This window comes from Papilio xuthus, unplaced genomic scaffold, assembly GCF_000836235.2.
Source record: "Papilio xuthus unplaced genomic scaffold, Pxut_1.1 DF828952.1, whole genome shotgun sequence".
Taxonomy (NCBI): domain Eukaryota; kingdom Metazoa; phylum Arthropoda; class Insecta; order Lepidoptera; family Papilionidae; genus Papilio; species Papilio xuthus.
The window spans coordinates 1,286,797-1,311,115 of NW_013529697.1; the positions used below are offsets into that span (position 1 = coordinate 1,286,797).

A 24,319-nucleotide genomic window follows, 5' to 3' on the forward strand; every position below is an offset into this window, starting at 1 on the left:
GATCCCCGCGTATAAAAAAAACTTATTTAATTGTCTATGTGTTCGTTCAGATCACATAATACATTTATGAAAAATACAGCCGTTCTGGCCATACTTTCTAACACACATCTGTCTATACATCCAAACATTTGCATTCATAATATAAGTAAGATAACATAATGGAAAATGGGTAAATACAAGTATATTTTTATAATTTAAAATAACAACCGCCGGTCCGTAAGCGACCTCGGTCAAGAATGTTAGAACAACGTAAGGGTTTGTTGCAAACAACATTCTCAATATTAGACCATACGGCCTATACCATAGAGTTTATTTTAAAATGACAATATAGGTATTAATTAATCAAGCTTGCACTTGTGGGGTTTAGAGCTTGCTATCCCATAATATGTTGCTGTAATAGTTAAGAACACGAAAACAAAATCATACATTCAGCTAAACAATATCTTTATAAATAATTAGCTGTCGCCCGAGACTTCATCCGCGCGGAATTTAAAAATAAAACTTAATAAGTACCCAATGTGTTCTTTCTGACTATGTTCTACATCTATGCCTAATTTCAGCGAGATCCATAGATCTGTTGTGGAGATATCTTCTAATAAACATACATCCATTCATTCGCATTTATAATATTAGTAAGATTTGTCAAGTTGGTTTCCACTGTCGGAATGCCTGTACAGAACCATATCGTCTTCTCTATTTTTTGAAAGAGAATTAAAGAGATGGAAATCATTTTTTTATATGTATTTGGGCAGTGAAAGAACATTCTTAGCGACACGTAATATCGCACTTTCATATTAATCATAGTAATAAATAATATTTGTATGAGAACCTTTTAATAAGCTCACCTATCATTCAACTGCGTCTATAAAATTGTTTCTTGTCTTCACATTTATTACAGACAATATATAAATAACATTTGGCTTAAATCGCAACACTAAAATAAACACAAGAATTAATTTTATAACTTTTTTATTTATCTAGAAATCAAACATAGATCTTCTGAGGATCTTCAACAATAGGTTTATATTATATTTAAGGTCTAATTTCTTATGATAATTACAGACGGAGACAATGCGTCGATATCACATTGTTTAAGGCGCAGTGTTCATACTAATTCTCTTGTTCTATTTTCATCGTGAACTAGTGATGTGCGACTTTATTAAATATAATTTTTTTTAAAGTAATTTTTTTTTACCTACAAAAAAAATTAACACGCAATTCTACGTAAACTTTATAAATAATCCATTTGCATATTAACAAATAAAAAACTTTTCTATTATAGATATGACGGCAATCACAAAAAAATAATTAAAATGTATTTATTTAATTAGCTGTAATTATTTAATTATGAAGAAAGACAAACGTTAACAACTTTGCGCAACAATGATATAATTAATGCATAACTCGGCGCGAAAATCATGTTGGCAATCACAACCCTAGCTCGATCGCGAGGTCTAGATAGTGGATACGCGCATGAGCAGTAGATACTCCGTTTAACGCGAATAGGTTCAGTTCAGTGTGGCTCAGTCCGTACGCAGCGCGGCCGCGCGCCGCGACCCTATCCGATATTTAAAAACAAACGTGTTCAAATAAAAGTGAACGTGATTTTTTGAGTGAAATAACAAGACGTATGTTTTCAAAAATGAGGCGGAATATCAAGATATTGTTTTTGATTGCTGTGGCGTGGTTTTTCGCCCTGTTTTACTTCATGCAGACGGAATCGACGCAGAGCAAGGTGGGTGCCGACTGCCGGCGTATTGTTGTTTATCGCATATCAGCTGTTGGGTTATGGACCTGCAATCTCGGCTGCAGTGCGCATGACCTGCGACTGCGACACCCACGCTCTATGATAGCAAGGGTTACTGCTACAGTTATTGGTCACTTGTTATTTAATATATTTTTTTTTCGTAAAATTTTGTTCACTATAAGTCGATATATTGTAGTTCATATTTCATGTTATTAAGGTACGTGTACATGAATCATAATATTTTAAATTTTTACGTTGTGTATTTAAACAAGATTTGACTGAACCGAACTTAAGAAGTTCCAGATTATACATAGACACATGATATAAAAAACAATTTTCGTTTAAAAGAAAAACTTCAAACACGTCACAATATAATTTTATATGTAATTTTTCTTTGTATTTTATGAAACGCTCAATTACCAATTTTCTTATAGTTAATATAAATAGAGTAAGCAATATTAGCCATTCTAAATACTAAAGGGTTCACACTGCCTTAAGTGTTACGGCAGTGAAAATCCACCGTAAAAGCATACTGCATAAACCTATGAAAGTAATTTTTCGTGTCACGTTCACCTTGACCTAGTTGTTTTAAAATTCGAGAGCAATCTACAATCATTATAATCAGCTACCGTCGCGGTGACTTACACAATAGTATCCGCCACATGACACGATACTCCTTAATCTCCATAAACTATGGAGTACGTGATTTGTATCTTTATATGTAACCTACATAATGTTTTAACAAAGCTCCACTATTTTTATTGAAGAGAAATCAAGGACACAACAAATACAAGATTACGTACTTTACTGAGCTTTAATCAGTGTTTTGCCACTTGAATTGAATTTAATTGCTATAGTTTAAGATTTTTATCGCTACGTTGGTTATTTCTTGCACAAGACCTTCGATAACTTTTTAGGGTTCCGTACCTCGAAAGAAAAAATCGGAACCCTTATAGAATCACTTTGTTGTTCGTCCGTCTGTCTGTCAAGATCCTTTTTCTCAAAAACGCGTGAAGGTAGCAAGCTGGAATTTATTTATACTTAACTAGACGGAAACGAGAGCACTAAAGCGTCGGTGGCTCAGGGGTCAAGCACTTGACTTGCAATCTGCAGGTCCTGGGTTCAAATCCCGCCATGTACCAATCTGTTTTTCGATTTCCGATTTACATATGCACATTTATCCGACGTTCTTACGGTGAAGGAAAACATCGTGATGCAACCTGCACATATCTGAGAAGAAATTCAAAAGATATGTGTGAACCAACCCGCACTTGGCCAGCGTGGTTGACTATGATCTGATCACCCCTTAACTTAGGGTAGGCTCCGAGCTCCTGGGTGGGGACGTATAGTGAGCTGATGACGAACGAATCTAATCGTTGGTTTCTGAGACCAAAATCATCCATCTCACCTGTTTGATATCTTTGATAAAACAGAGATAACATGTTTTATACAGGTCTCAGAAACCAACGACAAATAAATTAAATTTATCATCCGTCAGTGTTCTAATAATAACTTAAAGTGTTGATTTTCCAAAAGATGTTTGGCAATTCTTCCAAACATAGTTCGTAAACAACAACAAAAAAGTTGTTTTGTAATATTTGTCTGCGTTGGTATTTCCAAACTGATACAGTTTTGTAAGTATTTCTTCCTTAAAAGCCGACACAATTGATTCCCGTAATTCATAATTTAGAGGATGACGTTTTTTTAAGTATTTCTTAGCCTATGTAGTAACGCTTGAAACCTCTATGCAAAGATTCAATCCTCTTACTGCCGTATTTTCAATTCTCATTTTCAGACCTAAACACAGTTCTAAAGTGTAACGTTTAGATCGATGGATGGATAGATGGATGGATGGATTTGTTTAAATGTATCTCTAGAACGACTGGACGGTCTCGAAGAAATTTAGCATATATTCTATATGTACATAGATGGAGTCGCAGGCGACAGATAGTAGTCTATAAATCAGTCATAATTCATATTAAATTATTAACAAATTAAAAGTTGTAAGTCGACTTTTGTTTAGAAATTTTCTTACATAATATTCACAAACTCGACTAGTTAATTTGTACTCTCTAATACACAAAAAAAACAACATAACTGCACGACCATTAGAATGTTATCTGAGTTTTTAAATACCATCACATGATGTTTGCAACAGGATATAACACAAATTAACTTATTTACATACGGACAGAATATTTTTCGTTAAAAAATTTTACAAGAAAAAAATAAACGTGGTTCAAATGAGCAAAGTGAATATTTTTTTTGAAATACACAAATTTAATTTTAAAAGCATTCTTCGTAAACTTTTTACAATACGAATAACATTACTTTTACGGCACTTTTACTGGAAAGTAGCTGATGTTTGCTGCAGGAAACTTAGGTTATTTTTTAGTCTGTTTGAGATCTCATATAACCTTATCATTCCCTAAGATCAATCTCAAAAGGTAGGAAGGTCGAAGATTTCCTCGGGACACAAATACGTTCATTTTAGTATTAATGTATCAAAATCATTGTTCGATTGATCGGTCTTTACATATTTAACATGATGTGTACGTCTCATACAGTCCTTGAATGGTCTAAGTAGCCATAATTCATCCGCAAGTCATCGCATCTAGTGTTCGCGTGCCGAACACATATTAATATCCGTAGTACACAGATCAACGTTCACTAGATGGGATAGGATTAAATTAGGATTTTTAGATAAACTTATTTCTATGTATCTTTTTGTCTTTGAGTGATATGGTAGTATAAAAATAATAATTAAAAAAATAATACTATGATAATTTGAAAATAAGACATTATATAAAATAAATCTTACAATTGTTACGATTGATGGATGGATGGATGTTTGTTTGAAGGTATATCCAGTACGACTTCATGCTTCTCGCTGAAATTTGGCATAAATATAGACGATAATCTGGAAGAACACACAGGGTTATTTTAATTCCGCGCGAACGGAGTCGCGGGTGACAGCTAGAATAAATGACCGTTTATATTTGGTAAATCTTATATATAAAATTCTCGTGTCACAATTTTCGTTCCCATTCTCCTCCGAAAAGGCTTGACCGATTCTCATAGTAGGTCTGAGAATCGACTAACATCTATTATTCATCCCCCTAAATGTTAAGGGTAGCCCACCCCTAAATTTTTATTTTTTAGACAAACACGCGGACGGAGTCGCGGGCGACAGCTAGTCTTATTCTAAATTTTCATTATATTTATAAACACAAGGACTAATTAGTCAATTATAAGGTCAGCGGAGCGCGACATTTCGTGAATTACTTTGACAAGTGTTTAAAATTATAAAATGATTCACACTCAACACTTCCTCTGTCTTTTGTTTGCACAATAAACTGAGGAATCTCGTCCGTAGTACGGTACTTCTTTGTGATAATTTGTCTGAAAACATTGTCATAATACTCTTTGTCACTTTCACTTAAAGACGACGGAAAATACGGAGGATGGAAAAGGGAAGTTAGATTTTGATAAACTTTGGAATTTTATATAATAAAGAAAAAAGATGAAAATATAAAATAGAATAATGTAATGAGATAAGCACGCACTATTAGTTTGAAGATATATTTACAACCGCTATTTTAAATAGCAACAGAAAAGGAAGAAATAATTCATTACGTTCGAAATATAAAAATATAAAAATTATAACTATAAACGCATAAAAAGGTTCCGTATGTGTCGGCAACACATACTACTACATTTAATATTTCCATCCTATGATTATGAATACGAATGTTTGTATGGATGATTGTTTGAAGTATCACCATAACGGCTGTTTGGATCTCGCTCAAATTTGGCATACACTTAGGCTAATAATTTTTGCTTAATAACGCGTGGACGCAGTCGCGATTAACTTAGTATTACTAAATTATAAGAGCAATACAGAGCTAGTATATGTTATTTATTGAGGTATTATAGGAAAAAAGGTAGTTTACTGTTGGGACGATTGATTGGTAAGTCGATCGGGCCAACGGCAAACACCCAAAAACATTTCTATGTGACAGTATATCTGCTTAGAATGTGTCTAAAAAGTACTTAAAGCACATAAAAGGATTGTGTAGTTAGTACCTTTATTTAAGACCCTTATAAATCCTTATTTACGTATTATTTCGGTAACCTTTATTCACTGCTCGAATCTGCGTCGCTACTTTGTATTTACACAAAGGTTCTTTTAGGAATCCAATAGAGTAATCCTTTAAACGTATCTTAATAATATATAGAAATTTTGGTATAATACATTTGTCTCGTTTCAGTGATGCTGATAAGATTTTTATTATTAAGCTGTTTTGATTGTAAGTTTTAATGTTTAGATGCTACAGTTTTTTTTTTACTTTAACAGTTTTATATATAATTATCTACAATAGAATTACGTATGTAAGCCACTTCCATCAGATTTAAATTCCCGCACGAAACGTCTACGAACTTGATACTTATAGGCAACGACGCATAATTAAGTTACACGTACAAACCGAACGCGACTTTCAACTTTATGTTTATCATTTTAAGGGTTATTATGGCGTAATTTGTATACAATAAGTGCGATCACGTAACGCACATTCACTTTCCGTTATATTTTGTTTTCTTCTTATCGTATGCGTAAATATTATTTAGTACTAGCAACCCCAACAGCCTTGCGCAATAGTACAAGTATGTATGCACAAAATTATTTTTCCCTATCCTTATATCGTACCTTATTAGTCCTGGTAAAATCATATTTTTTTTAAAAAACGAAAGTCGGCTTCAGATGATTCGAACTGTAAAGTTTAAAAATTTGCAATTATTAAAGCAAATTTATTGCAAAATACAAAAAAAACTCGTAAAATGCATTTGATTATTACTATTTGTTAATATTAGAAAGTAGTCGTATATTTATTATTTTTTAGATCTAAAATCAGCAAAATACAATATCGAGTTTTTGCTCAATATCAAATATGTATAAACATTTTTGTAATAAATAATTTTTAATTTAAAAAATAATTTGCACTTAAAATGAAACATTTTTAAATTACTACGCTTGATTATAAACATAATTTCACTCTTGTAGTCATTGGTTTTGGTCACCACCTATTTATTAATCAACACTTTTTTTAATTTAAAACAATTTTAACCGTATAGACATAAGGTTTAAGACTCCGATTTCTTAATTTAGTAAATTTTTACCTACTAAATTTCATGTTTGTTTACGTAAAATTTAAAAAAGTCAAACTTCAAAACCCGTAGGCCGAGATCACGTTATTCCAATTGTCCCCAAGTCCTCGCAGTCCTGATATATCTTCCGTCTCTTCCACATTCATACATCTACGCATACATTTACTAACTATTTGTTTGTCCAAATTGAATTTTAATTTAATTTTACATGAACATATTGACTTCAAGCCACCGATTAGAACGTTTTCACGCTCGAACAGTTTGTTTATTTCTTTCGCTGTTAAAAATTCTCACGGCACTGCTTCGACAGTAAAGTCGACCGTTAGTTTCAAATTAGACGCACTTTGGAACACTTTTTGTGACTCTATGGAGTCATTAACAATGTTCTATATCGCGTACTCTCTACATTTTCTTCTTTACGACAGATCTATTTTTTTTTAGATAGACAAAGTACCTAATTTTAAACATTATTAGTTAGAATAACTTGGCGCGATTGACGTGCTTTCGTTACAAAGTCCAGTGTCAGAATAAATAGTGAGGGGATACAAACGTCGACATTTTAGTCAGGCTAGTGTTGAGTCAATACACTAGCTTATTTCCGGATTTTCTTCCTAACACTAAATAGAACAATTGTTTGCATCTTGTATCTACAGATGTAAACTTATGTAAGTTTCCACGGCCGAAACTCATAACGAATGTAATTCGTCTTCTCTCTCTCCTATTGAAAAAATAGAGATCACATGCTTTGTATAAATATCGCTTAAATGTAAACAGAATTTATAAATAATTATTTTATTTCCGTCCCGTGATTTATATACGCATTTTTTTATCATATTTATCTTTGTATTAAATAGTTAAATCTTTGCGATTGTATGAGGAAAAGTAATGGTTGTTTTCAAAACAATATAATTTCTATAACATTGTCACAGTAATTATTTGTGAAGGTAAAGTATTGAAAAATACTGAATTTGTTTAAATAATAATTTCCTCAACAGAAACTACAATGAGAGGAAACATAAGCTTTATTTCTTATTATAATCGTACAATATTGGAATGATATTAATATTATGAACGCAAATATTTAGATGAATAGATGAATAGATCGATGGATGGACGTTTTTTTGAAGATATCTCAGAAACAGCTAAACGGATTTTGATGAAATTTGGCACACATATACACATAGTCTGGAAGAACACATGGGCTTCTTTTTTAATTCCCCGCGGACGGAATTGCGGGCGATAGCTAGTCATATAAATAAAGTAAAATTATTTATCTTACTTCTCACTTATATTATAAATGCAAATGTTAAGATGGATGGATGGTTGTTTGAAGGTATCCTCAGAATGGCTGCATGAATCTCTTTGAAATTTGGTATAGATTTAGAACATATGTTACTAATTCAGTTCTCATTCCGCGAGGACGGTCACGGGCGACAGCTAGTTAAGTAATAAATGGAAATATCTCTTCTTGTGTAATGCCAGTGACAATTTTTCTGCTTATGGTTAGTGTTAATTTAGGACCTATTGGAACATTTGTGTGAGTTTCTCTCGCATTATATAAGTACAAAAAGCCTACTGAAATCTGTAAGGAAATCTTCCGATACTTTCACTATTTGATAGGAAGTATATTATATCAGTTGAGATAGTCTAGATTCTGTTATAAAGAGGATTTTTTTTTGTTTGCATTGAGTAGACCCAGAAACTACTGAACCGGTTTGAAAAATTCTTTTGGTATTGTAAAGCTACACTAGCTATATTTATTGCTAGATATTTCTCAATTCCCCTTGGACAAAGTCGTAAGGAATTCCTAGATAGTGTTAGGAAGAAAATTTGACACTGTGCCGGTGTATCGACGCAGCATTGGCCTCATACTAAAGTGTCGACGTTTATGTCCCCTTACTAATCAACCTGACACTTGACTTGGTAACGAAAGCGCGCCATTCGTTCTAAATAATTCTAACTAACTCAAGCACTCACATTTACTAGATTTATGTATGTGTTATGGAGGCCTCCTTTACTAGCTCGCCTTGTTTCGAAAAAAAAACATAAGGTTAATGTTCTGATTGCCTAGGTCTGGTTGCTACATATTTCAATATGCTTTAATAAATCTCTTAATTACCTTCCTGATGTTTATGACCGCCTGGTACATGGCATTATTTTTTACTGAGAAAACGTTGTTTGAATTCATATTGGAATATCAAGGAAAAGCAGACAGGGAAAAGGGTGTCGACCCTCGGCAACGATTTTTAATAATTCACGTGAAGCCCCTCACTTAGAAGGAAGCAACGAATTTTGTAAGCATCGCACGAAATAGGAGCTACGGCTATAGATGTTTTATACTTGAATATATCAAACACTTTTCATCGGACGGGATAATAATTGGTGGTAAGTTGTTCAATTTTTTTATTCCTTATTTACTGATTTAACCTGCGACTTCGTCATCGAAAAATTAGTGAAGTAGATATTATTCCCGTACACTTCAACTACCTTCATGTGAAAGTGTCGTTAAAATCGGTCCAGCGGTTCCAGAAATTACCTGGAACAAACGCGGCTTGCGCACAGAGACAACCAAATTGTTAAAAATGTATTTTCGTTATAGGTAAAGTAAATACGTCACTTATTTTGTTTTTTTCGGTATTACATACAGACTCACTTATTTTATTTACCGTATTGTTATTATTTCTATAGCAATAATTCAGGAGTTTTGTTAATAAAAACAGTCGAATATAATAGAGAGGCAAAAAATATCAAAGCTCAAATACATTTTGTAAATACTATTATAACGTACGAGGAAAAATACAAGTCACCATTCTTATCAAATTCCAATTAGGAAAGAAAAAGAAAGCACTTGTTAGACAGGGATGAATAGTCAGGTCAACCCTGGGGGCAGGGTGGATCGATACACAGGGGCTGTTTGTCTAGGGTGGGCTACTGACGCGGTGGATAACTTATTTAAGTTTACTTCTGGCAAAGGTCAAAACGGGTTACATGTACCGCTGTCAAATACAGACATTCTCATGCGGTTTAATTATATTTTGAACAGACCAAAGAAGGAAATATGAAGTTGTATAACTTTCTGTACACTGTATAACTTATTATTATTCCTCGTGTCTATATTTATCCTATAACGAAGTTAGCTTAGCTACTAAATGTTTCTCTGGAGACGGAACATACTAAATCTACACAAGGGACTTATCAAATTTGGTTGTATAAAAGTCCTAGACGTGTATCATTTGTTTTATAACATTGCATGCATGCACAAATTTAGAATTAATATATAAATGTTCTCTCAAACATGTCTTGTGCATTTGAATTATATGTTTGTATGAATGATATGTAGGTTACTTTAATTTAATCATGTTTATAAATGTCCAACAATGAATAGATAAAGTTTGTAAGCATTTAAAGCATCAAAGATATTTATACAAATAATAAAACGCGTAGACTTCCACTGAAATTATAATATACATCTTAAATTAAGATAAAAACGGTGATGTTGTATGTTCAAATTTATTTGATGGTACTTGTTTTATCTTGATAATATCAACATCCTGATAAATTAGACTGTAATTTAAACAAGTTACTTCGTCTTATCTTAAATCAAATTTGCCTGCTCCATATTACGTGATAACGTACGCTAGTAATTTTGTAAAGAGAATTTACACTGAACTTTCAAGCTAATACCCGATCGCTAAAATAAAAATTATATAATTAACTTAAAACTTAATAAGTAGCCTATGTGTTCTTCCAGGCCATGTTGTACATCTATGGCAAATTTCATCGCGATGTGTCAAGCCGTTCTGGAGACACCTTGTAAAACACATGCATCCATCTAAACATTTGGATTTATAATATTAGTAAGTTTAGTAATATAAAGTCAGTTCTATGTTTTTAAAGGTCTTCATATGTGATAGATCATAAACAGAAGATGGTGCCACGTCATAAGTCTCCAAAATTGGAGTTAAGAGATTGTAGGTGTTACTTAGTATTTTGTTTAATAAATTAATGCAGTTTGTTCTTATTGTTTCCTGAGTAGGATAATATGACATTAGGAAATGTATTTAAAAAACGAATTCATTGATGTATTTTTTTTCTGTGCGATTTTGCATAAGAACTCCACGACCTCTGAATTATAAAAGTACGTTAGGCATTACTTATGCTACGTAAATAAAAAAAAACGTAAGTAAAAAGTAGTGCGTGATTTAAAGTTACATAAACATCACATGAGATTAGAACTCGCGCGTGGCCGAAAACTAGTTCATGTAACTTTTGCTTTTTATCACTGGCTTTATTTCGCAGACCTCTGATTAATTATAAAAAAAATACAAACTGTTATACTTACCTAAGCAATGTACTTAATGGCGAGGTCATTGACCTTATAATTTATTAGGTCCTTCCTGATTAAACAAGCTCGTTTAGTTGCTAAAAAATTATATTCTGTAATGTCTACGTGAACCTAAAAAGACATATTGATATATCATATAACATAGTAAGCATCATAAATTACAATGAAACAGTCGACATAATCCGTGGTCTCTGTCTACCCTTCTGGATTACGGGTTTGATTATGTTGTTGTTATAGAAACAATATATCAGGGGTTGCCAACCGGTCGATCGCAACTTGTCTTGTTGAAACTAGGCAAAAAGTATAAATATATAAAAACATAACGTAGCGGAAGATACTCAGGCGCAACGCACGCACCAATAAACATAGATATTAATTTTAAAAATTGTCAGCTTTAGGGGTTCGTCAGTAAGCTGCAGAACAATTGTCTAATTAAGTTGCACACCCCTGACATACATGATCTCTCATTGTCTACGATTATTTAATAGTAATAGAGAATAAAGAGACAAAATAGAGGAAGTTATGTCTATTATTATAACACACGCTAGGAATTATAATAAGATATAATATTTATGTATGAGTAAGTGACGAGCTCTTCGTTTTGTTGCCGGAGTCTACATAAAAAGTAAACATACGTATAAATAATATAAGCATTGTGATACATAATATAATTAATCAGAAATAATGTGGGTTACGTAAAATAATTTCTTTATCTAGCACTAACAATCGTCACCAATAAATAAACAATCATAACAGTAAAATGTTGTCGAAATCGATAACAACGATAACATTTAAATACTAGCAATCATTCTATACTAGCTGTCGCCCGCGACTCCGTCCGCGTTATGTCAAAATAGCCGTAGTAGCCGATTCTCAGATCTACTGAATATGCATAAAAATTTCATAAAATTCTCAAGACAAAGAGATTCACCGACGCTTCAATATTCTATTTTTATCAAATATATCACCACTTAATATTAGACTGTAGTTTAAGTAATAATATTAATAACTGAAATTGCCGGCTGGATTTTACCTAATGGGGTAATAACAGATCTATTGTCGCTTGCAACATTCATTCGTATGAGAATTCAACAATAAACAGACGCTTTTAACATAATTATGAAGAAAAGAACAATCCACAGCACAACGGTAGAATACTGATGAAGTTTGGATTAGCGACCTAATATTCCTTCCACGGATAAGAAAGTACTTGTCTACTTAACAGGAATTATCAGGCAAGTTAAATACAAGTCACGATGTTAAAATTTGGTGCGTTCATGTTTTGGATGAAGACGGATATACTTTTACTGTGGATTTACATTGATTTGAATAAAAGGCGATATCGGATGGTACGTACTAGATACAATGGTTATAAATTTTGGATCACTTTCAAAATAAAGCATGTTTTAAATACAGAAAAAATCACGTTTAACTTTACGCATAAATTCATTTCAAAATAGATGAATCCAGATATTATTTAAGTCGCAAGGTTAAGTATCATTATCAACCTGACTTTGTCCATACGGAGGGTCAGCACAGTATATACTACTCCTCCATACATCTCTATAAGCCTTCACCCTCTTTTTACGCATATCCTCTTTCACATAATCCTTTATTTGGTCTTCCTCTACCTTTGTAGCCATCCATATTCAATCTCATTATTCTTTTGTGTATGTGATCATCATCCCTCCGCGAAACAAGAAGTTTGTAACATAACAGTCACAAGAATAAGTTTATCTACAATGCAATACTTTAACATTGGATTACAATCTTTGACATCTACATCCTAGTCACCCTTGATTTAGGGTAGGCTCCGAGCCCCTTTGTGGGGACGTCTAGTGAGCTAATGATGAGATGATGATGATGACATCTACATTACAAATTTGAATATGAGCATTCTTTACAAATAAGTATATGGAATATGTAAATAAGATTGCACTTTATCCTTCGAGTTTCGTTGCGCAGGCGACAGTAAAAGTGAAAACGGACAATGACTGCATGCGATCAATGGATGAATACTAATTTAGCACGTACGCGAATTGACAAGAGCTTACTCTACTTTGCCAATTCTTGTTGTCGACAACATACCACAATGTACCACTCGAAAGAGGGACTCGGGGTTTAGTTTAAATTAAGTTAAAACTAGGTAATTGACTACACCTTAATCATAACATAGTTAAATAAATTTCAAGACTTTAAACCATTTATAAAACTAGGAAAAACTCCAATAAGGGATGCATATCCAACCAATTGTTTGATAGTTTTAATTATTATAGGTTATTTCTATCATTATTTTAAACCTTTATTCTATATGAGTAATAATAACTGAGTACAATACATAATGGCTGAATAAATCAATGAACAGAGGGATACCTTACGTATTTATTTCATTTGATAGTTATAGTTACATTTATATTGTAGCCTAGGGTCGTTAGTATCGTGTCGCGAGTATCACACAAAAATGAATCGTCGACGTCTGTCGTCTTTTCCGTCGGTAGAGGCAAAACGACATCTCAACTGTAAAGATTTGCTCCACCATCTTGAATATCCCTACACCTTTTCTTATTATCTTGACAACCAGGTTACGTAAGTCGCTTCGCGACTTTAATCATTGCGTTTCGAAGATTTACGTTGCCTGTTGTACGATATACCTAAGGAAATTAAAAAGATACATTTAATAATTAACATTTTTTTCTCTTATTTAGTAACAAGAAGGAATTACAATAATTTAACAAAATGTCATAAGATATGACATTTTTATTGCTACATAAATTGGTTTACTGATTTTAATTGCAAAAAAAAACATTTCCTGTAGTGTCATAAATATCTACGTATATGTAATTTAAAAGACGGAGCCTCAATTTATTTCCTTCTTAATACTTGGATATCAACCAATTATTTTTTTATATGAGAAAAAAATAACGAAAACGGCATTTTTTTGGTTGTAGCTTTTTTACCTCTTTAGTTAAAGATATTGTAGGTTTTTCATTCCATTTGATGGGGTAATTGACCCAGCAAAGATCAACAGAGTTTTAAAGCTTGATTGAATTAAATGATGAACAAAATTTTAATGTTAAAATATTACGATTTAAATTAACAATGTAAAGAATATATCGTAAGAATATTACTAAACGTTATAAAAAAATGGATCTAGAATATTACGGCAAGAATTTCGGTTATAACGGCAGCAACTTATTGACGTAATCTGTCCCCTCTTTAGCAAAAAAGTGTACCGACTGCCTAATATATTTCTAGTATATTTTGTTCCACGTGATCGTAATTTCAAGTCCATTGTTGCATATGTTATAAATAATTTACATATAAAACAGCCAATTTAAAGAGGACGGTATGCCTCTGAAGTTTAAATGAGATAACGGTTCAAATAACTTTTAAAGTAATGGTAGCGTGCGATATCGTTTAATTTGTCCCAGTTTTTACGACGTTCTATATTCAAATATTTGAAATTCAAAACAATTCTAAATTCAAATAATTCCATAATCAACATTTTAAGAAGAATAAAAAATAAAAATAAAATATCGGCCTGATCTGGTAAAGATAATAAGCTTCTAGTTGTTTGCTTATTAAAATAGTTTCTTCACTTTTCCTGACTTTTTATTTCAGCAAAAGATAATGTATTGAGGGTTTGGAGTTATGAGCACTATTGACAAAAAAAATCTTAGTTAAATAAGAAAACAAAGACATCAAAGTTACTAATTTTTTTACAATAAGAAGAAAAAAACCTTAAACAGAATTAAACAAGAAAAAATCCAATGACTAATTAAGGACATTTTTTTATTTCCTGAATTTCAACACCAGATATCTATGGTCGACCCAGAGACTATTTCATTAAAAAGTTAAAACGGTATTATCAAATCGAAAGATCGCATTGACACCGCAAGCAGAGCGTGACAGACAAAAAGTTCTTATGTAACGCCTGAATCTAAATAAATAGATTTAACTCAAACGAAAGGTTCATCGAACCATTTACTATGACAAAACGGATAATTAATTTTTTGTGGGTTCAAGTAACATCGGACTATGCAACTTTGGATTAAAAATTGGCAATACTTGAATTAAGTAAGATAAGTAAACGATTTTTTTTCATTCATCATCAGCTCCCTATACGTCCCCACTGAGGGGCTCGGAGGCTACCCTTAGTTAGGAGTGACTAGATCATAGTCAACCTCGCTGGCCCAGTGCGGGTTAGTTGACTTCACACATATTTTTGAATTTCTTCTCAGGTATATGCAGGTTGCATCAAGTAGTTATCCTTCACCATAAGAATTCGGATAAATGTACATATGTAAATCGAAAATCGAAAAACACATAGGTACATGGCGGGATTCGAACCCATATACCGCGTATAAAATACACCACTAATTCCCACACCTTTGACATGTTTTGTCGATAAGGTTACGAAGGCGCGCGTAAAATTTGCTAGGCCGCTGTTTTACATGTGTATTATAAAACGTCATCAATCAACATAAAAACATTTTATGCTCGGCCAATTTCTTCACGTTACATTTGATTTACAAACGCACGAGTTCACATTCACACGATTGAGAACAAAGTGAGGGACGTTATAAATGGAACATGAACAATAATAGACATAGATGTTATTTTCGCGTATTCTATTTCATTGTGTTATAACATGCATAAATACTCTTTAGTTTTATTATCATGTATACTGCAATAATATAATGATTATTAAGCAAACGTATTCTGATATGAACAGTTATTTAAGTAACTTTTAATTAGCTTTAAGTTTGTTAACTAACAACTTTATTTTATTTAAAAAAAAAACTCCAGTCATCAGAACTATTTCTTTTTATTTTTTATTATTTTTGTATTTAACAATTAATATTTAAGTGAAATTGTAAAACATATCATAATGATAAAATACTGAAACAATAAACAAAAATATTAAAAATTTAACGAACTGTAACGAAAGTATTTTTCTGTAATTGAAAATATACTTTAATAAGAAGAAAATTAAGTTTAATTTCAAAAGGAATAAAGTGACCTTTCAAATTTAAACTTTTTTCACTGATGTCAACAGTTGTTCATAATTTAAAAACTTTTCGTCGTACTTTATAAAGAAAATCTAATTTCAAACTTTTATTTTCACACTCCAAGTTCGACGTCGTGATATTTTCGAGTTAGTGACGTTTTCATTGTGACAAATATATAGCGCTGCTTGTTTCAATAAATAAAAAATATATTCACAGCTATCGCTATTCTGTATATTTTTCCCATAGTAGTTATCAAGCAATTTTTTGTTAACTTTCTAAAGTAATAAGACGTACATGTATAAAATACTGTCTCCCGCGGCTCCGTCCACGATAAATTAAAAAAAAACCTTAAATAGAAGAATAAATGTTCTTTCAGACGATGTTCTACGTTTGTGCCAAATTTCAGCGAAGTAAATGCAGTCGTACCGGAGATACCTTCAAACATTCATCCATCCATCCAAACTTTTGTTTTTGTATTTATAATATTAGTAAGATGGTTTAAATGTAATCTACATTTTCATTAAAAAAACACGTGTTCTATTTTAATCGTCCTAATTCTAATTCTTTCCAGACTTTTCCATGTTTCAAAACAATATTTTTCTTCAGAGTTACAACGTTAACATACAACCTTAACTACTAAATATAGAGCTGGTTAAAACAGCCATAAAAGTGTGGAAAATGGAAGTTTCAAATAGATTATTACTTAGTGTAGTTTAATGTTGCTACATTGTGTATTGCGGTGGCTTGATCGTTATCTATGATACATCATTAAAAGCAAGTTCAATGGTAAAAGTGTGGAAAACTCGTATCGTAAGCGTTTCACTTGATCTACGGAAACTCTACCGATCTCTACTTTCCTGTTACTTTTTTATTAGAATTCTAGTTGTTGCGCGTGACTCCATCCGCGTGGAATTATTATAGAAAAAAAAACTTAGTATCCTATGTGTTTTTCCAGACTGTGTTCTACATCTATGCCAAATTTCAGCAAGATTCATTCAACCGTTTAGGAGTTACGATCAAACAAACATCCATCCATCTAAACGTTTCGCATTTATAATATTAGTGAGATGATTGTTGAATGTTTATAACGTACTCTTAATACTTTTGAGTATATTTTTTGTAATACTGGAAGGATACTAGTTATCTCTTGAATAGCTAAATCATACCTCAAATATTCAACATACATAGATGTTGAACGTCTGGAAGAACGCATTGTACACGAAATAACTATAGTTCTGTTTCTCTATTGTTTACATTAGAAATGGACAGTTGTACTATACAGTCATATGTATGTTATTTAGTCTTAGTTATCACAATATATACAATGGATTAATCTACCTTATCCATTAATCTGCGCTCCCATTTCCACGACTTTGCGACATTTTCATAGACAAACAATTTCATTGTCGTGAGATCGACAGTTTATACTCAGTTAGGAAACGACTGACGTCATTATAATAAAGGTTGTATTTTTTTTAATGTATAAGGTTGGCAAATTAAAAACAGACATAATTAGTAAATGCGAAGTCACAGCAACAAGTTCAAAGGTCTAAATGCGATAACAAAATGCGTTGCATTACAGGTTACGCTTATTCCTTATTTGTAACTAATTTTATTAATCATTCTAATTAACCGTGATTTTCTGAGACCAAAATCTCTGTATAAAACATATCCTCATTTATGTCATTATCATTGACAAAACAGGGATAACAATTTGTCTAAGAAATCTACGGTTAATAATTGCTAATAAAAACGTCATTCTGGTGACTCCTTAGGGTAGGCTCCCAGCCCATTAAACGGGACGTATAGTGAGCTGATGGTGATTGGAAACGTATTTTACGTTTATTCTATTACCAATCTTTCATTTTATCCATGCATTCTTCTATTCGCAATACACATAATTATTACGTTATATTATAGAATAACATAAAACAACTTTCACGTCCTCACTAACATTAATATACAAAGGATGCGGTAAAAAAAAGTAGATTAGTGTTGGCGCCGTGTGTTGTGTAAGAGATGCAGATTGCTTTTACTTTAATCGAGGTCAAATATTTCGGATATTTTGATATTTAGAATTCTTGACTACGTGACCTTTAATTGTATGAAACTACAAATGGTCAATTTAAGGCATATCTTACTTCTTACTAATATTATAAATGCGAATATTTGGATGAATAGATAGATGCTTGGATGTTTGTTTGAAGGTATCTCTAGAACGGATGAACGGATCTCGATGAAATTTGGCATATAAATAGAACATAGTCTGGAAAAACACATAGGTTACTAATTATGTTTTTTTTTAATTTCGCGCGGACGGAGTCGCGGTCTACAGCTAATTCTACAATATACTTTACTTACATTTATGAAAGCAAGCATAAGATTGTTCTATATTTACTCGTTTTCTTAAGAGAAAACACTAACGCTCAGAGAATACGAAATAACTTTGCTATCTTGATGGTTTGTACAACAACCCTTTGCAACGCTAAACGCTAAACTAGAAAGTCAGTAACTATCTCACTAAACAGAGAAAGCCCAAATAAGTCGCTTTCCAAAGTACAAGCGTTATACGCCTTTTAAACATTATAACCTACGTGATCGGAGTCCCTCGGATAGAGAAATGTTGAGTTATTCGGTCAAACAGGCAATTAACCACGAGTTTGGAAGATCATACTCATATCACTCACGTTTTATTACTTTTATGTTCGTAGCTCTCCATCTCTTCCTATCTATTTTCCTTCTGCTTATAAGGACGCGTTTATTCTCTTTCTCTTTGCTTTGTCCTCCACATGTCTGTGTGTCGCTCAAAGGTTCGCAACGCATCTGCAATTGCGGATGTTTGTGGGCAACTATCGCTTCGCTATTTCAGCGATTTTAGATGGCCGCTCGCTGGTTTGCAACCTTATGATAATAAAAAACAATCATCGTCTGAGACTTGACTGGTACTCATGTCGTTCAGCACTAACATCTTTCCACTTTGTGTTAGACCTCTCCCTCGATCGTCATAGCTGTAAAATTAATTTTTGTCAGTATTTAGTGAGAAAAGTTACATTTTTAATGTATCTCGTATGAGATTAGCTAGTAGTAGCAACATCTTAACGTCAGATCTGAGGCGGATGTTGCTCACAAAGGTCACCAACAAAAGGCGCATGACAAGGTGAACACGTGTAGTCAACTCTTTTTTATATAAATCGTGAATCGAATAAAGTCTTGCTCATCTGTATACATACTTTTAGACTACATGCGTGTTTAATATTTCAATTTTATTTGAAATAAGTTTAACAGAAAAAAAAGTCAAATTTATGGAAGTGTGATGAATTAAAAAAAACTTTGTTTAATTCTATACGGAAATGATACATTGGATTTTAGAAAAGTGTTATTATAATAACGTAACTATTTAAATTAATAACGGCAATAACTGACCCCGTTATGAAGCTGGGCTTTCATTTACATCAATGTTGTCAGGGAAACTAGCGCAGGAATACACGGAGTTATGAAATTGCCAATTAAGCCGATGATTGGTCTCAATGATAGAGCGGCTAGATTATTTAAAATTGTTCTAACGAACTCAAGTCAATATGAAGATTATTAGTAACTAAATGCCGCCCGCGACTCTGTACCCGCGCTATTAAAAAACTTAATTAGTAGCCTACGTGTTCTTCTAGACTATGTTTAATATATATGCCAAATTTCAACGAGATCCATGCAGCCGTTATGGAGATATCTTCAAACAAACATCCATTCATATAAATGTACTCTGAAAATGACTGGAGAATTTTTGTATAAGACTTTCGTCGGTTAGGAATCGCGAATCGCGTTCCGTGTCTCAAATATTTTATAGTTTTTAATTTAAAACTTTCTTAAAATCATTAAATATTTTCTTATAACAAAAAAGAAATATTTGCAATTAATGACTATTCAACCATACACTACAATTTTATGTCCTTACAAGTTATATTCGATAAACTTTACTTACTAAAACATACGTCTTAAAGTTGAAATTCCTATGACGACTATTCTTCACGAAAATTATACGGTTTGTTTTTAGAAATTATTTAATAAGTGAGTCCGCAAAGACAAAATTGTTTACATAGGTTGAACTAATCCTTAATGGCCGTAAAAAATCTTTTGGCACTATTTTCTTTCTTTTAAATTTCAATGGCAAAAACCATACGTTTGTTATACGTTTATTAAGGTTTTATTATTTGGCATTTTAATAAGTTAAATGAGATAGACGCCTGACAGGATGACTGAACGACAATGTACGATGTAACAAAATAACATTTAATTAAATTAAAAAACAAATTACAAAGGAAAGGTTTCTCTGATTCTAACCTGCCTGATACACATAATATTTTTAACGAATAAAAACTCTCGCAATTCCATACAAGCAATAATCTTTCTGCGTATATTTACGTTCATATCAATTACATTGACTTTATATGTTTTCATATTTAAAGATATTATAAGAATCTTATCCTACGACATAATATAATAATATATTATGCTTCGGTTTTTTTTTTTTTTAATTTTATTTTATATCATAGGTTTAAGAGTTTATGTATTCATAGAAATAATTATGCTTAAGCACGTCACACATTAAAAACAAACGAAGACTTTTAAAAACATTACGAGTAACATGCAAATAAGTATTGTGTTAATATTCTACATGTAAGAAATCTTTACGATATTGTATGAATTAAATTAACAAATATTAGATGCTAGTATGAAAATCCAAGGTCAGGATGTCAAGTGCACTTGCCGCTTTCCTACGTAATAATGTAAAACCAATAATATTTACATAAACTTAGCTTACTAATAGATTTCTCTACACGATTAGTCGGTAAGTGGAGAATTCAACTGAAATTTTCTACTTATCATCCGTTTATGAGATATCTCTTTCAAATAATAAGCCACATTTTGACAATTTTAATAAATAGAAAGCATTAGAATCCTACTTGTGAAATACATAAAATGGTGTAAATGTAACAATATGTAAAAAAACAAATGATTAACATAACGTGGTTAATCAAACATAATAAATAAAAAAAATCTAATAAAATTTAATACAGTATCTTTTTTTTATATCATAAGGTGGCAAACGAGTGAGCGGCCACCTGAAATCACTGAAAAAGCGAAGTGACCGTTGCCCATAGACATACGCAATTGTACATGCGTTGCCTACCTTTAATCGACGGAGGAGAGGATGCACAGAAAGAAAATATTTTCCCTTTCCATGCATCCTCTCATCCGGAAAGTCCACTTCCACTTCCTCATCCTTTCCTTATAAGAAAAGGGTAGGAAGGGAAATCATATATAAATATTAAGCTTAAACATCTAAATATCAAATTAACAGTAAAAATACTTATTAATCTATAATTCTTTAAAAAAGACGTACATGATTGCGTCTCGGTAACAAATATCAGTTTACACCTAGATTAAATCCTAAAGCCGCTATTGGTAGCGGAGGACTTTCGTAACTCTCGGGCAGACACGACTATATTATACAATCAATAACAACCCGGACCCGGAACATTTTGCACTAACTCTACTTTAAAACATTGAATATTTCCCTAGTACAGTCGAATTTGGATAAACGAGAGTCCCAGGGACCGAACAATGATTGTCACTTATAGGTGTTTTTCGCTTATTCAATTCTCGTGCAATTTTATATCAACACGTGCAAGAGATTAATTAGTAGACGTATGTACGACGCCCTTTTCTTAGATTTTAATAAATTATTTGTGTAATCGACATTTAAAATCTAAAATGTAATATAATCAAGCACAACTACGTTTTCACAATTATAAATGTGTTTTTCGTTTTTTAATATTTTATTTTATATCATAGATTTAAGACTATTCATTAGATTCTTTGTTAGTTTATTGTTAAAAATTGCATTATTTATAAAAAAAAGTCTGTAATAAAAACATTATATTTTACGAAAAATGTAATAGGCATTCAGCTTATTATGTTTGATGTTCTTATATAATTATAGTAATAAAACTTTCGCATCGTCCAATTAAATCGTCATAAGATAACTGACCTAGCCCGTCCCACGCGGACATCGATGCCGATCGCCCGGATATACTGGAAGTGGCAAGCGTAGGTGAAACTGGTCTAATGTGTAGTATTACCATTTAATTCAACTATTTTTTGACTACATTCACATTAAATTGACTCTGTTCATAAGCTTAAAATAACTTGACGATAATCGACATTATGAGTAATTTAAGAATTGTTACCTAAAGCAATTATTTTAACATGATTTTATAATTTGATTACTGTTGTTGTAGAATTTTTTTACTTTGGAACTGCCATATCCAGTCTTGTATCCACATACATGTGCCAATCAAATGTTATAGTTGAGTACATTTCGTGTTAAAACTCTCTGCGAGGTTAATCCATTAAATCGATGGTTCGGTTACGTAACACTTTGGTATAAGATAGAAGAAAGATAACGGGAAAAAACAAAACAAAAAAAGCAATATATTTTGAGGAACAATAAAAACATTTACTATTCGTTAACTTCTTAGTTGCAGAAAAAGATAGTAATAAATATGAAATGATTGTTGTTTCGCAAAAGTTACATTTTATATACATTGTTCTACATTTTCTCATCCATCCCCGTGTATTGCAATCGACCTTATCTATGTTACGGTTCAAAACATCGTTTTAATTGTAAAACGTCTAATTAGACAACAATGGTCTAGGCAAGTGAATCAAGTTGGCCAGCGTTACCCTATGTCGCAAGTCCATTGTTGCGTTCAGTTCAGTTCGATTTCGCCACACGACAATGCTATTTATTATCTATGTTATCACATCTCGTTTAACAAATGTCCTTTATTAAAAAGTTATGCTCTACAACTCTTAGTAAATACATTGCAATTTTTAAAATTTGATCTGATCCAGTGGCGATTAGTATGTTTTTTTTAATATTCATTATCCAAACCATAGTAAATACAAAACACAGTTTTTACGAGTACAATCTCTTTCTGACTGTTAAAACTAGGTGTATCAATTACTAACTGTGGTTTTCTAAGACTAATACCCCCGTTTAAAACACATTGTTATCTTTCTTATGTCAAAAATAACAGGATATGTTTCATATAGAGATTTTGGTCTCGGAAACCAACGATAAAACAAGTTTTCTTTGATTTTACACTGTCAGAATGTCAGAATGATAAACCGAACTACTTAATGGTACGAATAAATTTACTTTCAAACGATACTTTCACTTTCATTGCTTGCGCTTAATCTAAGGCAATTTATTTGTACAGGCTCAATGACTTGATTCGACAAAGAAATCTTACTCTTTTACAACTATACCAACCAATTGTTATATAACATAGTTTCATCTGGGTTTTCACTGTTGAAACATTTTGTCATCTCCCTCTGGCTCTCTGAAAAAGTAGAGATAACAATAAATACATCAAGTTAACAAAAACAAATGATGTTCAGCGTCCTACTAATCTATACTAAAGTTATAAAGCGGAAGAGTTTGTTTGTTTAAACGCGCTAATCTCAGGAACTACTGGTCCGATTTATAAATTCTTTTTTAGTTGGATAAGATTGGAGTTATAGAGGATTGTTGGATTTAGTTGGAGTTGAGAGGATGCATGGGAAGGGAAAATATTTTCTTTCTGTGCATCCTCTCCTCCGTCGATTAAAGGTAGGCAACGCATATGCAATTGCGTACGTCTATGGGCAACGGTCACTTCGCTATTTCAGCGATTTCAGGTGGCCGCTCGCTCGTTTGCCACCTTATGATATAAAAAAAAAAAGTTGGATAGTCCATTTATAGAAGAAGGATTAAGGTTATATAACATTACGCAGCGACCATTAGGAGCGAAGCGTCAATGAAAAATGTTGCAAAAACGGGGAAAATTATTCACATTTGAGGACTTTCGTTGCGTGCGCTGCATAAACGCTTACTCAAAGATATGTGTCAAAGAATTATTACTTTTTAATACATCTATAGTATATATAATAGGCTATATAATGTTTAGATGCATGCATGGATGCATGGATGTTTGAAGGTATCGCGAG

The 24,319-nt window shown here is 32.2% G+C and overlaps 1 protein-coding gene across 2 annotated transcripts in view; it reads left to right on the forward strand.

Moving 5' to 3' along the window:
* Window positions 1–1,486: 1,486 nt before the first annotated feature.
* The window catches only part of LOC106127202 (polypeptide N-acetylgalactosaminyltransferase 2), a 50,837-nt gene continuing 28,004 nt past the window's right edge, over window positions 1,487–24,319 (forward strand). For both annotated transcript variants that reach the window (XM_013325267.1, XM_013325274.1), the window contains exon 1: window positions 1,487–1,735. In XM_013325267.1, coding sequence (XP_013180721.1) covers window positions 1,631–1,735 — 105 coding nt within the window. In that variant the 5' untranslated portion in view covers window positions 1,487–1,630. The remainder of the gene's footprint in view (window positions 1,736–24,319) is intronic.